At 32.4% G+C, this 18,135-nt stretch overlaps 1 protein-coding gene across 7 annotated transcripts in view; it reads left to right on the forward strand.

Annotated features, from left to right (window-relative positions):
• Positions 1-18,135, forward strand: part of LOC149780857 (maestro heat-like repeat-containing protein family member 1) — a 172,993-nt gene that overhangs the window by 129,547 nt on the left and 25,311 nt on the right. For 4 of the 7 annotated variants that reach the window (XM_089937947.1, XM_089937948.1, XM_089937950.1 and 1 more), the window contains 2 exons: positions 6,348-6,468; positions 8,920-9,066. In XM_089937947.1, the coding sequence (XP_089794073.1) occupies positions 6,348-6,468; positions 8,920-9,066 (268 nt within the window). Of the gene's footprint in view, positions 1-6,347; positions 6,469-8,919; positions 9,067-11,875; positions 11,912-18,135 lie in introns of all 7 variants that reach the window. The other 3 variants (XM_089937944.1, XM_089937945.1, XM_089937946.1) reach the window with 1 other exon arrangement.

Genomic DNA, 18,135 nt, shown 5'->3' on the forward strand with positions numbered 1-18,135 from the left:
GCATGATGCTATAATGTCATTTGTGATCTTTATGTCTGTGTCAGTCATAGTCATTTATGATCTTTATGCCTTTGTCAGTCATGTCTTTCCTTAGCATGATGCTATAACGTCATTTATGATCTTTATGCCTGCATCAGTCATGTCTCTCCTTAGCATGATGATATAATGTCATTTATGATCCTCATGCCTGTGTCAGTCATGTCTTTCCTTAGCATGAGGCTATAATGTCATTTATGATCTTTATGCCTGCATCAGTCATGTCTCTCCTTAGCATGATGATATAATGTCATTTATGATCCTCATGCCTGTGTCAGCCATATCTTTCCTTAGCATGAGGCTATAATGTCATTTATGATCCTTATGCCTGTGTCAGTCATATCTTTCTTTAGCATGAGGCTATAATGTCATTTATGATCTTTATGCTTGTGTCAGTCATATCTTTCCTTACCATGATGCTATAATGTCATTTTTGATCTTTATGCCTGTGTCAGTCATAGTCATTTATGATTTTTATGCCTGTGGCAGTCATGTCTTTCCTTAGCATGATGCTATAATGTCATTTATGATCTTTATGCCTGTGTCAGTCATAGTCATTTATGATCTTTATGCCTGCATCAGCCATATCTTTCCTTAGCATGATGATGTAATGTCATTTATGATCTTTATGCCTGTGTCAGTCATGTCTTTCCTTAGCATGATGCTATAATGTCATTTATGATCTTTATGTCTGTGTCAGTCATAGTCATTTATCTTTATGCCTTTGTCAAGTCATGTCTTTCCTTAGCATGATGCTATAATGTCATTTATGATCTTTATGCCTGCATCAGTCATGTCTCTCCTTAGCATGATGATATAATGTCATTTATGATCCTCATGCCTGTGTCAGTCATGTCTTTCCTTAGCATGAGGCTATAATGTCATTTATGATCTTTATGCCTGCATCAGTCATGTCTCTCCTTAGCATGATGATATGTCATTTATGATCCTTGTGCCTGTGTCAGTCATGTCTTTCCTTAGCATGATGCTATAATGTCATTTATGATCTTTATGCCTGTGTCAGTCATATCTTTCTTTAGCATGAGGCTATAATGTCATTTATGATCCTTTTGCCTGTGTCAGTCATATCTTTCCTTAGCATGATGCTATAATGTCATTTATGATCTTTATGTCTGTGTCAGTCATTGTCATTTATGATCTTTATGCCTGCTTCAGCCATATCTTTCCTTAGCATGAGGCTATAATGTCATTTATGATCCTTTTGCCTGTGTCAGTCATATCTTTCCTTAGCATGATGCTATAATGTCATTTATGATCTTTATGCCTGTGTCAGTCATAGTCATTTATGATTTTTATGCCTGTGTCAGTCATGTCTTTCCTTAGCATGATGCTATAATGTCATTTATGATCTTTATGCCTGTGTCAGTCATAGTCGTTTATGATCTTTATGCCTGCATCAGTCATGTCTCTCCTTAGCATGATGATATAATGTCATTTATGATTCTTATGCCTGTGTCAGTCATGTCTTTCCTTAGCATGATGCTATAATGTCATTTGTGATCTTTATGTCTGTGTCAGTCATAGTCATTTATGATCTTTATGCCTTTGTCAGTCATGTCTTTCCTTAGCATGATGCTATAATGTCATTTATGATCTTTATGCCTGTGTTAGTCATAGTCATTTATGATCTTCATGCCTGCATCAGTCATGTCTCTCCTTAGCATGATGATATTATGTCATTTATGATCTTTATGACTGCATCAGCCATATCTTTCTTTAGCATGAGGCTATAATGTCATTTATGATCTTTATGCCTGCATCAGTCATGTCTCTCCTTAGCATGATGATATAATGTCATTTATGATCCTTATGCCTGTGTCAGTCATGTCTTTCCTTAGCAGGAGGCTATAATGTCATTTATGATCTTTATGCCTGTGTCAGTCATAGTCATTTATGATCTTTATGCCTGCATCAGTCATGTCTCTCCTTAGCATGATGATATAATGTCATTTATGATTCTTATGCCTGTGTCAGTCATGTCTTTCCTTAGCATGATGCTATAATGTCATTTGTGATCTTTATGTCTGTGTCAGTCATAGTCATTTATGATCTTTATGCCTTTGTCAGTAATGTCTTTCCTTAGCATGATGCTATAATGTCATTTATGATCTTTATGCCTGTGTTAGTCATAGTCATTTATGATCTTTATGCCTGCATCAGTCATGTCTCTCGTTAGCATGATGATATAATGTCATTTATGATCTTTATGACTGCATCAGCCATATCTTTCTTTAGCATGAGGCTATAATGTCATTTATGATCTTTATGCCTGCATCAGTCATGTCTCTCCTTAGCATGATGATATAATGTCATTTATGATCCTTATGCCTGTGTCAGTCATGTCTTTCCTTAGCATGATGCTATAATGTCATTTATGATCTTTATGCCTGTGTCAGTCATAGTCATTTATGATCTTTATTCCTTTGTCAGTCATGTCTTTCCTTAGCATGATGCTATAATGTCATTTATGGTTGTTATGCCTGCATCAGCCATATCTTTCCTTAGCATGAGGTTATAATGTCATTTATGATCTTTATGCCTGTGTCAGTCATGTCTTTCCTTAGCATGATGCTATAATGTCATTTATGATCTTTATGCCTGTGTCAGTCATGTCTTTCCTTAGCATGATGCTATAATGTCATTTATGATCTTTATGCCTGTGTCAGTCATAGTCATTTATGATCTTTATTCCTTTGTCAGTCATGTCTTTCCTTAGCATGATGCTATAATGTCATTTATGGTTGTTATGCCTGCATCAGCCATATCTTTCCTTAGCATGATGATATAATGTCATTTATGATCCTTATGCCTGTGTCAGTCATGTCTTTCCTTAGCATGATGCTATAATGTCATTTATGATCTTTATGCCTGTGTCAGTCATGTCTTTCCTTAGCATGATGCTATAATGTCATTTATGATCTTTATGACTGCATCAGCCATATCTTTCTTTAGCATGAGGCTATAATGTCATTTATGATCTTTATGCCTGCATCAGTCATGTCTTTCCTTAGCATGATGCTATAATGTCATTTATGATCTTTATGCCTGTGTCAGTCATAGTCATTTATGATCTTTATTCCTTTGTCAGTCATGTCTTTCCTTAGCATGATGCTATAATGTCATTTATGGTTGTTATGCCTGCATCAGCCATATCTTTCCTTAGCATGAGGTTATAATGTCATTTATGATCTTTATGCCTGTGTCAGTCATGTCTTTCCTTAGCATGATGCTATAATGTCATTTATGATCTTTATGCCTGCATCAGCCATATCTTTCCTTAGCATGAGGCTATAATGTCATTTATGATCCTTATGCCTGAGTCAGTCATGTCTTTCCTTAGCATGATGCTATAATGTCATTTATGATCTTTATGCCTGTGTCAGTCATAGTCATTTATGATCTTTATGCATGTGTCAGTCATAGTCATTTATGATCTTTATGCCTGCATCAGTCATGTCTCTCCTTAGCATGATGATATAATGTCATTTATGATCCTCATGCCTGTGTCAGTCATGTCTTTCCTTAGCATGATGCTATAATGTCATTTATGGTTGTTATGCCTGCATCAGCCATATCTTTCCTTAGCATGAGGCTATAATGTCATTTATGATCTTTATGCCTGCATCAGTCATGTCTCTCCTTAGCATGATGATATAATGTCATTTATGATCTTTATGCCTGCATCAGCCATATCTTTCCTTAGCATGAGGCTTTAATGTCATTTATGATCCTTATGCCTGTGTCAGTCATGTCTTTCCTTAGCATGATATTTTATGTCATCATGATGTCATGATATTAGCACATTTATAATCTTTGTGCCTGTGGCAGTCATGTCTTTCCTTAGCATGATGATATGTCATTTATGATCTTTATGCCTGTGGCAGTCATGTCTTTCCTTAGCATGATATTTTATGTCATCGTGATGTCATGATATTAGCACATTTATAATCTTTGTGCCTGTGGCAGTCATGTCTTTCATTAGCATGATATTTTTGTGTGATTGTGATGTCATGAGTTGTTATTACATTTGTTACACATATGAAAATTATGATGTGATAATACCAAAATTTGTATAAGTAATCAACTAGATCATATAGGAGTGTATTTAGTGAATATATGAAAAGAAAGCTAGTTATTGGTTATAAAAATAGGCTTCTTTTTCTATTAAGATGGAAGAGTGCCTCTAACATGTTTGTAAACTATAATATATTCAGTTCTTAAGAAGTAATGAGAAAAAGTATGTTGCTAAGGATGAGAGGAATGTCTAGTATCTAATAGTAAGAATTGTATCTTGAAATCTCTGTGGAACTGTGACAATTATTTAAATTCTCAAATTGTAGTTAGATGGAATAAATTTCTCATTCAGTTACTTACATAATTTCATTCTTAACAATGCTGGACAAAGTCCATTGCTGTAGATGTGTCTGTATATTTGTACATAAGATATGTGATCATTTACAATTAAAATACTTTTTTTTTAATTTATATTTTTAGTTTACGTGTATGGACTAAGCTGTCTGAAATAAAGAAATCTTATCTTATACACTGTAGTTAAATAACTCTCAAACTCGGAAATAAAATTGGATGCCTATGTCATTATTTCTTGCCTTTGTGTAATAAGGTGTTATTACATTTGTTTCATATATGAATATTATGATATAGATACACCACTTACTTGATAACTCATGCCCTGATAACTCATGAACCCACTTATAATGCAGGGTCAGGCATGGATCCCATATTTTAAAATAAGAAAATACCCCCAAAAGTGTATCCCTATTTCTTAGATTTGAAGAAAATTGCAATCAAAATTGGTAGCTGAAACGTTCATGTATTGCTCGTTTTATGGTCAAAACTGGTAGATAGGACCTGGAAATTTTACTTAACATTTTGAAATTATCAACTTTTAATAGGAAGTCATAATTGGTTACATTGTCTTTCCAAACAAGATAATTTTGATCAATGAAAATGTCACTTACACCTAGTGTAGGCAGTACATTAATACTTAAATGACAATTAAATAATTTTTATTAAGTGAAATTTGTGTTTTAATTCTTTTTGTTCCTCTTAAGTGTAATCATCATAAATGTACTGTGTATTTAAACGTAAAATGTGTCACTCTACTGTAACAGCTATGTTTTGAAGCATTTCTCTATTAACCTAATTAAGTGCCAACTTTGTTTTGATAATTGACTTGCGGAAGTATTTGTTGTATTGTTTCACTGAATTAAAAGTGGGCCTCCTTTGTATTGTCACGTTAATTATGCCTTTTGAATCAAATAAAGGAGGTAGAATAAAAGAAAAGTTAAAAGGCATGCAAATACTATATACTTAAAATCTAGTGGCCCCAGTCGTATGTCAGGTGAACTCACTTCAGTTAATCAATCGAACACTTTAATAAATGCTAATGTATGTAACATATTTAAACTACCTTAAATTAACTGACTCATTGATAACTGTGATCAAAGATAGCAAGGCAACCAAGTGAAACAAATACTTCATCATATAAAGAGCTTGGTTTCACAGATACGGACCATTGTGGGCAAGCAGTTTTCAGAGAATTCCTGAACTGGCATTTAGAGATATCCTCAACATTGACAAGTTTTACTATTACTTCAATGAAATCACGACATCTATATTGTATTAATTGAACAATACAAAAATTGAGTTTCGATGTAGATGATTGTCTCATGAAATAAATGTAGCTAGTTTTTGGGGAAAAAAGGAATCTTGTTTGGTGGTGTATCAACAGTTAGTGTAGTTCCCTGCTACTTAAACGCCTTGACGTGGCAGTATACTCTTAAAGACCACTCTGGGAACCAGACTAATCAACAAAACAAAAAGCAGTGATGTAATACACAGATGTTTTCACATACACATGATGGTTGTTGAAACCAGTTGGAATGATCTTTCATATGTTGCAAATGTTGAAAGTAAATGGTTTTTTTATACAGAATAATGAACAACTTCATTAGAAAAAGAACATTATTAACAATTATTATCAACATGATTGTAAAACAAGGATTCAGTCATTAAACAGCCCAATTACCTACCTCTCCCCAGCGGTTTTCTCACTGTCTCAGCTGATTTTGTTAATATTTGGAGGACCCTCAGTAATTCGCGCCCTTGCTAATAGTGTAGTCTGTGTTTGTGGACCCCATTGTGTGCAAGTTATCAAGGTAGAGTGTATTATATAAAAAAACAAAGTAGATATGTGATAAATTCTATACAAATTTATATAAATATATTATGTTTTATTGTTTGTTATCAAATAACTTTTCCTTTAACAGAGCTGTTGTGAACAGCAGTGTTGGCTCTCAGTATGTGTCAAGGATTGTGGCCTGCCTTAACTCTTCACTTTCCAGTCTCTATGACAATCAGAGAATTGTTGTAACTTCTTTCTTTGCAGAGGTAAGCTTTCATTTTATCATAAACTTTTAGAATTAGTTTCAGGATGTAGTTATTGATATGTGTTTGTATTATTGGACTATAAGATTAATATGTGTGTTTGTATTATTGGACTATATTCTATGTGGGATTGATATGTTTGTTTGTATTATTGGACTATATTCTATGTAGGATTGATATGTTTGTTTTATAGACTATATTCTATGTAGGATTGATATGTTTGTTTTATAGACTATATTCTATGTAGGATTGATATGTTTGTTTGTATTATTGGACTATATTCTATGTAGGATTGATATGTTTGTTTGTATTATTGGACTATATTCTATGTAGGATTGATATGTGTGTTTGTATTATTGGACTATATTCTATGTAGGATTGATATGTTTGTTTTATAGACTATATTCTATGTAGGATTGATATGTTTGTTTGTATTATTGGACTATATTCTATGTAGGATTGATATGTTTGTTTGTATTATTGGGTTATATTCTATGTAAGATTGATATGTTTGTTTTATAGACTATATTCTATGTAGGATTGATATGTGTGTTTGTATTATTGGACTATATTCTATGTAGGATTGATATGTTGGTTTTATAGACTATATTCTATGTAGGATTGATATGTTTATTTGTATTTTTGGACTATATTCAACACTCCATAAAGACTATATGTGGATAAAATATCAGTGTATGTGGCTGTGGGTGAGAAAGTTGAAGGCAACTAACTCAACAAAAGAAGTTTCTTGCACTACTATACTACTATGCTTCAAGATGTGATTGGTAATTATTACCATCTTTACACTTGTGGCGAGACTTTGAATGATGAACTGTTACGTTAGTTTTGATTATTATACACAGGAAACATGATTTTTAACTCATAAACTTCTGGCATAATCATGTTTATAAAATCACCATTTCCAGTAAATATAATAAAATGAAGAGTGGGGGAGACTGTCCTTTCTTGACACTTTGAGATATGGCCATAATTTGCAGCCTGTATAGACAGCAGTAAACAGTCATGAATTGTATAGCTTTTTATATATATATATATATATATATATATATATATATATATATATATATATATATATATATATATATATATATATATAGTTTATATGGTTTATTCTCACAAAGGCAATTTTATGGTACAATCATTAAAAGATAAACAACTTCCGCTTGACTGTCAAGTCTTAGATTAATGCAAAGATGAACAGTAATGGACCAACCATTAATTTTTGGGGATGGTGGGGGTGAGTTCCTAAGAATGTGGTTTTTTTAAAACGTCCTAGCCCTAAATAGCTTGTAAAAAAATATTCTTGTTCTGAAGAAAACAACTAATTCTAACAATCATATCAGTTATAAACAAAAGTTCTTAGAAGAAGAAAACATAATGTTGTAATGAAAATCTGACCCCACCCCCACCTCCACCCTCATTGAAATGGTCAGTCCTTAATGATTCTTGCATAATCTTCAAACCCTTCATTGGGCTGTTGAGACCATCAGATTGAATAAATACATGTTAGTACTGTATTCCACAGCTCACTGGATTTGAAAGACAAAACCTTCATGTATTGTTCTGTGTTATGTCTGTATGATTATGTGAGTGTGTGATCACATTCATGGTATATTATAATGCCAAGTCTGTCAGCATTTTTTTTATTAGAAGTGTAATAGATGCTTCAAAGAAACATTTTAAATAATGTTATGCAGATGAGGGTGGATTAGGTTTTGAACAAAGTAAGGAACTAGCTATTAATTTGTTTGTGCAAATGTGATTCGGATATTTAATGTAGCTTTAACAATTTTTCAGTCATACTGCTATGATGTCTGCAGTGTGACAGTTTAAAGTGATATCTAGCACTGGGGGTATCATGATGCAGACATGTAGCATCATGTCCCACCCAGTTACATTATAATTACACCAGGCCAACCATCACTGTTACCATCTTATCGTTTTAATTTCAACTGTTCATTTTTTATATCGCTGGTCGATATGAGACTTTATATAATTTGTAAAAGATTATACATATAACATTTTGTTTGGCACTAAATAGCCTAACAGTGCTGATGCATCATTAAAACTAAATCAATCAATCAATCAATCAACCAGGCCAACCAGTCCTAACACTAATCTCTTAATGCTGAGTGCCAAGTGAGTCAGCTGCTGGTACCATTTTTATAAGTCTTTGGTATGACTTGGCCAGGGCTCAAACCTGCTATATCCTGCATCTGAGGCAGATACTCGAATGACTTGGCCAGGGCTCAAACCTGCAATATTCTGCATCTGAGGCAGATACTCTAATGACCTAGGCCACTAGAGTGGTCCTGTTAATTAGTAAGGCTGAGGGGCAACACAGCAATGTACAACTGTTGATCATTGATATTTAAACAAGACCACATATCTGTGAATGCCTATCCTTATAACAGTTATATCCATTTTTTGCAGCTTGTGCAGCAGAAGTGCATGGGTGATGCTTCTCTTGTGGAATTGGTGATGAATAGTCTTCTTGGGAGACTCATAGACTCGTCCCACATTGTCCGCAAATTGTGCATACGGGGCCTCGGAAATGTGGCCAATGTTGGCACTGATCAGGTTAGCATCGTTCATTTTCATGTGCACATATTCCTTTCTCAAATAGAATTGCAAACTTCTTTCAGTCATTTGCTGTTTCCCCCATGACATGTATATTGACTCTTTATGTCTGTTACCCTAAGAAACAACCTTTAGGGGATGGGGGTGTGAATTATTAATTAGATTTTACCTGCTTTCTGTTCACACCTTGCTGTTCACTTTGTCACGCTTACTTTTTTAATTGTCTATAAGTCAGTGTGTTTTATTTGTGCCACTCAAAATGTTTAGCAAATTTTAATAAATCTATATAATTTTGGTTATTAAAGAAAGATAGAAAGGACAAATGGAAGTTGCAAAAGGTAGATAGGTAGAATATAGATATCAGATAAAGTTAAGTAAACATCAGTTTTAAAACAATATAATATCATATTAATTAACCTAATTAATTAATTAATTAATGTTTTTATTGATGATGATAATGTTGAAGATGGTGATCATAATGATATTAAGGTAATAATTTCTAAATCTGGGAATATGTACAATACAAATATAAATGAATGAATTGATAAAAATATGAATGTCAATAAAATCTCCCAAAAGAAATATAGCATGGATCATGATGATCATTTTAAATTATCTTAGCAAGCGTTGTTGGTTTTCTTGACATTTGTCATTGTTTTGCTGACACTTGTACAGAATTAGGCCTAGACATTCTGAATATACCAATTAAAATCATATTGATTCAACACAATACTGAATTTATCTGGTTCTCTACTTTCCTATGTAACCACTTTATAATGAAATACCTAACCAAAACCCAGTCATAAATGAAAATGCAATAAGTTGTATTTATCAGGTTTTTGTTACCTTTATTGTTATTTAAATGACCATTGTTTATCTTGCTTCAACATATCAGATGATAAAAAGGTTATAATTGAGGTAATATTCTCAGGTGGACCACACAAATTAAACACTATAACCAATTAAACATTGTTAGAAAGAAATGATGTAGTAGAGCCTATGGGATAAAAAGTAATTAGGAATTTAGCAATGGAAATTAAAGTCAAATGTTCTTACATAGTAAATGTTGTATCCAAAAACATTAAAAAAAATATCTTTACCAGTTAAATCAATAAATTATTGACTTAAGGGACTAGCAACTCAAAAACGTAGTACTTGGAATCTCCCACTTGCTTCCTGGACTTTTTTCGATTGCCTTATTTTTAATGCCAGAATGGACAGACATCATTTGAAACGCATCCTGTCTTTTATAACACTTGGGTTGTTTGTCAAAATTTTGTATAGCAGCTTATAACTGTAAAATCTCAATATTTCAAGCCTCTGTAGACGTCCAGTATGTTTGCCAACTAGCCTGTATAATTTAAGCTGAAGAAGCCCACTTAGGGCTTGGGATGTAAAATAGGCCCAATGTGCCCTCTAATATGTCATAAGAGGCAAGTAATGTGATGACAGCAGCTGCAGTGATGCAGCAGTTAGCATGCTCTACTCTCAGCTTAAAGGATGTGGGTCAATACTTACCACCAGATCAGCCCAGGTCAGATACCATGGTGTTTTTGTACAATAATTTTATTCCAGTTGCCTTGTCACCAAGTCACCTAATTGTGCTTCCTTGCCTTAAAGCACCAACCAGTCATCATCTTGCAGAATGAGTTTGATGCCACACTAGCTGTGGCCATATGAACCTTCTTGCTCTTGTGATTTATGACCTGGTTGGTCATTAAGCTCCATATCAATAATAACTTCTTCACACATGTACTGAAATGGAAAACTTTTGAAGTTTATTTGTAACAAATTTCTGTCTTGATTGAGCCTGAAGGACATATATAAAGCATTCTCTAACATTTTCAAACAGTGTCAGAGTCAGCAAAGCACTTAAAAATGGATCAACCTATGTAGAATACATGCATTTGATGATGCTGATTTGGTCATACTAATATCAATAAAACAGTATCAGGGTCAGGGTTGAGACACAGGTGCAGAACATGGTATTGGTTGGAATGGCAAGAAAAAACTCTCCCAGTTATTGAACAAAAATCACAACTCGGTAACGGCATGCACATTATAATAGCTATCGTCAGTTCAGTAAGCCTAATTGGTAGATTGGGGGGATGGTTGAATTTCTAATTGCTTCAATTAAACAGCAGTGTTTTGGCTATTGTAACCATGTTCACATTTAGAGATTTTGATAAATGTTGCAGCTCTATTGGAGATTTGAAAAACGAACAGTAAATGTTGTTGCATACATTTGTCGAACAAGGAACCTTTAATAATGGTCAGTTCAGTAAATAATTACTGTACAATCTCATTATCAGAATGTCTATGGGAGCTCTAGGGTATACCACCATAAAGTGAAACTATCATATAATGAAGTACATTATACATATAATTTCACTACTACTTAATGAACATACTTACCTTATAACAGGAATTGTGTTATAATGAATGGCCTTATATTGAGTCTACATTAAAATGAAGTACATGATAATACATGTATATAATTTTACTACTACATAATAGAATTGAATTCATGACCATACCCAACATATATCAGGAAATGTTTTATAATGAATGGCCTTATATTGAGACTTCATTAAAATGAAGTATGTGATAATATATATAATTTTACTGCTATATAATACAATGGAATCCATCACCATACACAACATATATCAGGAAATGTATTATAATGAAAGGCCTTATAGTGAGGGAGTATGGTATTAATGGAGATATTTATTGCACAGTGGATCAAGGTTAGCAATCTGAATTTCCTCTTTTTAACTAATTAGAACTAGCCATCCTCTTTTTCCAGCTGTGCAATTTGCATGAGATGACCTCTGAATCTAAGGTATTTTTCTTTATAGTGTTGCATGTGTGAATATAGTTTTGTGGGTCATTACTTACTGCTGGAGAATGATACAACAAGCAAGCTAAATAATAGTATATGCCATGAACTGCAAGTGGTTTGACATTGTGCTGTGTAGTGTCATCATTGTAATGTCAGATAAACAAATGATGATGACAGTAGGTAAAGAATGTATTATATGCAGTATCGTGCATTAGAAAAACTGATGACATTAGGTAAAGAATGTAACATATGCAGTATCATGCATCAGAAAAACAATGATGACATTAGGTAAAGAATGTAACATGTGCAGTATCGTGCATTAGAAAAATGATGACATTAGGTAAAGAATGTAACATATGCAGTATCGTGCATTAGAAAAACAATGATGACATTATGTAAAGAATGTAACATATGCAGTATCGTGCATTAGAAAAACAATGATGAATTAGGTAAAGAATGTAACATATGCAGTATCGTGCATTAGAAAAATGATGATGAAATTAGATAAAGAATGTAACATATGCAGTATTGTGCATTAGAAAAACAATGATGACATTAGGTAAAGAATGTAACATATGCAGTATCATGCATTAGAAAAACAATGATGACATTAGGTAAAGAATGTAACATATGCAGTATCGTGCATTAGAAAAATGATGATGACATTAGGTAAAGAATGTATCATATGCAGTATCATGCATTAGAAAAACAATGATGACATTAAGTAAAGAATGTATCATATGCAGTATCGTGCATTAGAAAAATGATGATGACAGTAGGTAAAGAATGTAACATGCAGTATCATGCATTAGAAAAACGATGACATTAGGTAAAGAATGTATCATGCAGTATCATGCATTAGAAAAATGATGACATTAGGTAAAGAATGTAACATATGCAGTATTGTGCATTAGAAAAACACTGATGACAGTAGGTAAAGAATGTATCATATGCAGTATGGTGCATTAGAAAAACGATGATGACAGTAGGTAAAGAATTAACATATGCAGGAAGCTATAACTTCCATGGTAAACTAAACCTTTCATATGACATATGCCAGAAGCTAGAAAATTTCATAAGCTTGAGCATTTATCCTCTTGTCATTTTTACACTGCATGATGCTACATGTTCCCTTTGGTTTCAGTTTACCCTTCTTTCATTGACAATTTAAGCAATTTGACATCAAGGGCATGAAATACTGCAAAGAGTCAAATATCAGATCACATATTTCAAATGAAAAGATCAGGGAGCCATTTTAGTATTTGTTTAAAAGAAAGGGTGAGTTTATAACCTTGTCTTGTAGCCCTGATAACCATGTCTTGCCAGCCCTGAACACCATGTCTTGCCAGCCATGATAAAATGGGAAATGTTAGGTTAAAAAACAGTGAGAGGGACAAATGCAGCAATATTCACTGCTATGCTGCTTAAGTAATTTTTATGAAATTATATAAAATATGTTTAATCGGTTTGGAAATTTTTCTATGCAATACACTGAATAAGTTGCTTGAGTCATGGATAATCTGCATACAATTTTACATTAAGGTGTCAAGGATAAATATATCATATATATTTTTAAGTTTATGTTCAAACTTTGGCAGATATTGTTTTATTTTAAGTTGAAAGAGATTGAGTGCATTTTTTCAAATAAAGTTACTTTTTTTTACAACAATAGCACAGATCAAACTTAACATTTGAAGATCATGGAATTTGAACGTCAAGTATTGCTATATAATGCTGGTTACTGAAAGCATGAGGAGCATGATCTGTCAGTACCAGTAAAACAGTGAAGTTCTACATCATCTGTCAGTACCAGTAAATCAATGAAGTTTTACATGTTCAGTCAGTACTAGTAAATCAATGAAGTTTTACATGATCTGTCAGTACTAGTAAGTCAATGAAGTTTTACATGATCTGTCAGTACTAGTAAATCAATGAAGTTTTGCATGATCTGTCAGTACTAGTAAATCAACAAAGTTTTACATCATCAGTCAGTAAATGAATGCAGTTTTACATTGGAAAATTGTGTAGTACAGTTTGCAAATGTTAAAGATTTGAAAAATATCAACAATCTCCAGCATTAAGTAACTTGGGAGTTTATTTTTAATTTTTTTGCTTAAGAAATGTTTAACTGAACTATGTAGTATGCAGATTTTACTGTAATAAAATTTATCAAGTCTTAAATTTGATTTCAGTGGAAATCATTCTTTGTGACTACTAAATTTCACTTTTTCCAGATGTTTTACAAGTCTGCATCAGATTAACTTTGCAGATATCTCTCACTGTTTTTGTGCTGTAAATTCATTTGTAGCTTAACATTTTTGAATTTTTGAGGGGTCATATTAATTCCACAGAAAGATAACTGTTTGCTTTGTCTTTGGCACTTAACAACCCAGAAATTTGTATTAAAAAAATTGATACCCCACATATAAAAATAAATTCACTCCAGTTCATTTCTAAAATGCTAATTTCACGTCACCATAGCAGACCCTCCTAAGAAGTCCACACATTTCAAAGATGTCACCATGACAGACCCTTCCATGAAGTTCACAAAAATAAATAGCACATGAAGAAAAGTAGGTTTGGGATTGCATACTAAGTGGCAGAGGCACCTGGATGTCTGGATCTTCAAATGTATACATATCAGTTCCATTTTCTTTGTTTGAAGTTGCATTATTAGTTTGTTTGTTGAAAGTTATGTATTGGTTGCATTTTTGATGGTTTAAGGTTGTCCAAGCTATGAATTCTTTAAAATATTGCATCTTTCAAATATTGCATCATCATCATTAATTTTAGGATTAATGATAACTTTCTTATTTGGATATGACCATTTGGATTCTGTCAAGTGGGCCAGTAAAGGTCAGGTTTAGAAGCCTGTTGCTCTTTGATTAGTTTACCTACAAATAGAAGAATGATGTTATCGTCATTTGAAGATTTTTCAATTGACACATACTAAGAATTAGCCTTTTGACATTCACAATTTTTCAGAGCTCATGGAATGGTCTGATGTCTGTAGTCTGTCATCCATCCATTAGCACATGTCTGTTATTGCTGCTCTTAAACTATTTGGAGGATTGCCATGATACTTGACACACAAATTAATCCCTTGGTCTAGCTGAATTTCTGGAGATTCTTTTTGACATGTAGAGCTCCGGTCTATCTGAGGAACTATTGTTTATATTTTTGTCCATTTGTTAGTCTACTACCCACACTTTTGTTTCCAGGGAGAAACTCCAAAACCATTTAAAATATCTTTGAAATTTGGAATATATCTATTAAGTTAGTGGGGTAAATTGGTCTATTATCTATACTTACACTTCTGGAGATAAACTAAGCAAAATATGCAATTTGATACACTGATAGAATTATGGTGGTTTTCATGTGCCTTTTGGTATCCAAAATTCTTTTGTTTCAGTATTATTAGTTATCATATATTGGTGTATTCAAGTATCCATCCATTGTGCACACTTGTTTCCAGAGCATAATTCCAAAATTGTTCAAGATATCTATGAATCTTAGTAGACATATGACATTAGTAGTCCAGATATGACATTATAGATGTGCCTTTTTGCTATTTATGATTCTTTAGTTTCAATATTTTTTGTTTTTCATATGCTTGTTGGTTGAGCCATTAGTAGTCCAGATATGACAGTATAGATGTGCCTTTTTGCTATTTATGATTCTTTAGTTTCAATATTTTTTGTTTTTCATATGCTTGTTGGTTGAGCCATCCATCCATTTTCTTTTCTGAAGCAGATCTCCAGAACCATTCATCTGTGTTAAGCTTCCTACACATATTAGATTAGATGATCCTGATGTGCCTTTTCCTATTCACAATCCTTATGTTTCAATAATTTTAGCGATTTTTGTTTATATAATCCGAACTAGTCCTAGACCAAGGCATCTCATTGTATGGTCTGTTGGCAATTGTTCATCTGTCCATTAGCAGATTTTTTTTATTGCTACAACTTTCAAACTACTTGGGTGATTGTCATGAATCTTTACACATTTATTCCATATCAACTTGATCCCGGATGAAAATTGCACTGCTTGGATGGACACCCATTATGGCTTCCACTGTAGCCATATTGAAAAATCTAGTTATCATTACTCCTCCTAAATAACTGTCAAATCAGCATGGGGTTTTGACTAAAAAACATCTCGTGTCTTATTTGATCTGAATATCATTCAAATTTGACATCCATTATAGACACCAGGGCAGCCATCTTGAAAATCTTGTTATTGTTACCGCTTATGAACAGAAAGTCATATTGACATGGGTTTTCACCAGAAGACTTCTTATGTTTGATTGATTGAAAATGAAAATGGTTTCAATCTGATATCTATAATGACCACTACAGCAGCCATCTTCAGAATCTAGTTTTCTCTGCTAATGGGTGATAGGGGGATTGTGAAATCCATAAATTTAATATCAAATCAACACTAATCCTCTGTTTTAATGTTTTGTTGCAAATCTTTATTTGTTCTTCTCATCACTCTCATTATATACAGTAAACCATACTATTTTTAAATTTGTGGCATAATTGATGATTTTCTATTTTGTTAACAAGCAAGAACTTTAAATTATTCAAGAAATTTTATACATTTTATTAGTAGTGACAATTTCATGCTTCTTGCATGGCTTCATGATCTCTCTGCCATATGATGGTGTGGTAACAAAAACCAGAGTTTGTCTTGTAATGCCACTTAGTGGTGTTCCCAACAATGGAAAAGTGATTTGATTGGCTGTTAAAAAGAGATGTCTTAGTCACTGTGATGCTAAGATGACATCATGTGTAAAATTTGCATGTGAAATGGTATAGACATTTTCATTGACTGACTGAGACACCTGCATGGGCAGCTGTTTATTTTGTTAAATTATATTTGCATGCCTTCAGTAAAATCTTTGCTTGAATGATTGGAGAAAATATGTCTAACAAAGAAACTAAAAATAGATACCTTTTTGCAGCATAATAGATTATTACACAGCTTTCGACCTTGTCACAAGGTCTTCATCTGAGGAATGACTTCTGGACTGGAGGCACATAATCAACCAATGTTGACCACATGACAACATCCTTGAAATGGGACAGTTGGCCTTTAATTAATTGCTTTGAAATGGGATATCTGGCCATTACTTGTTAGTTTTATGATTTGGGGTTTGTTAATATACAAATATCTATGTCATTTGCTTAGCATTGGGTTTTAAAGTCAAAAGGATGACTGAGTGACGTTTTAAGGAATATTTGTTTTTAACTTTTCTCTTTCATCTGTTAAGTGTATGGAAGTATACTTTGTCTAAAATACAAGATAATTAAAATTCAACATGTTTTGCTCAAAAGGAAAGAAAATGTTGAAATCTGAATTTAAAAAATGTTAAACTTTTTAAAATATTTTGAACCAAAACTTTCTCAGTCATCTATTTAATATTTTATTTTCTATTTAATAAGTTTTGTAATGATATAGTTTGGTGCGTTTTAGCGATTATATAGCTTGGTATGTGTTTTAGTGATTATATAGTTTGGTATATGTTTAATGATTATGTAATTTGGTATATGTTTAATGATTTATAGTTTGGTGTATGTTTAATGATATATAGTTTGGCGTATGTTAATGATTATATAGATTGGTGTATGTTTAATGATTATATAATTTGGTATATGTTTAATGATTATATAATTTGGTATATGTTTAATGATTATATAATTTGGTATATGTTTAATGATATATAGTTTGGTATATGTTTAATGATTATATAGTTTGGTATATGTTTAATGATATATAGTTTGGCGTATGTTTAATGATTATATAGATTGGTGTATGTTTAATGATTATATAGTTTGGTATATATTTTAGTTATTATATAGTTTGGTATATGTTTAATGATTATATAGTTTGGTATATGTTTAATGATTATATAGTTTGGTATATGTTTAATGATATATAGTTTGGTGTATGTTTAATGATTATATAGCTTGGTATATATTTTAGTTATTATATAGTTTGGTATATGTTTAATGATTATATAGTTTGGTATATGTTTAATGATTATATAGTTTGGTATATGTTTAATGATATATAGTTTGGTGTATGTTTAATGATTATATAGTTTGGTATATATTTTAGTTATTATATAGTTTGGTATATGTTTAATGATTATATAGTTTGGTATATGTTTAATGATTATATAGTTTGGTATATGTTTAATGATTATATAATTTGGTATA

Source organism: Sinohyriopsis cumingii, chromosome 16 (assembly GCF_028554795.1).
Source record: "Sinohyriopsis cumingii isolate HCF-2022 chromosome 16, ASM2855479v2, whole genome shotgun sequence".
Taxonomy (NCBI): Eukaryota; Metazoa; Mollusca; class Bivalvia; order Unionida; family Unionidae; genus Sinohyriopsis; species Sinohyriopsis cumingii.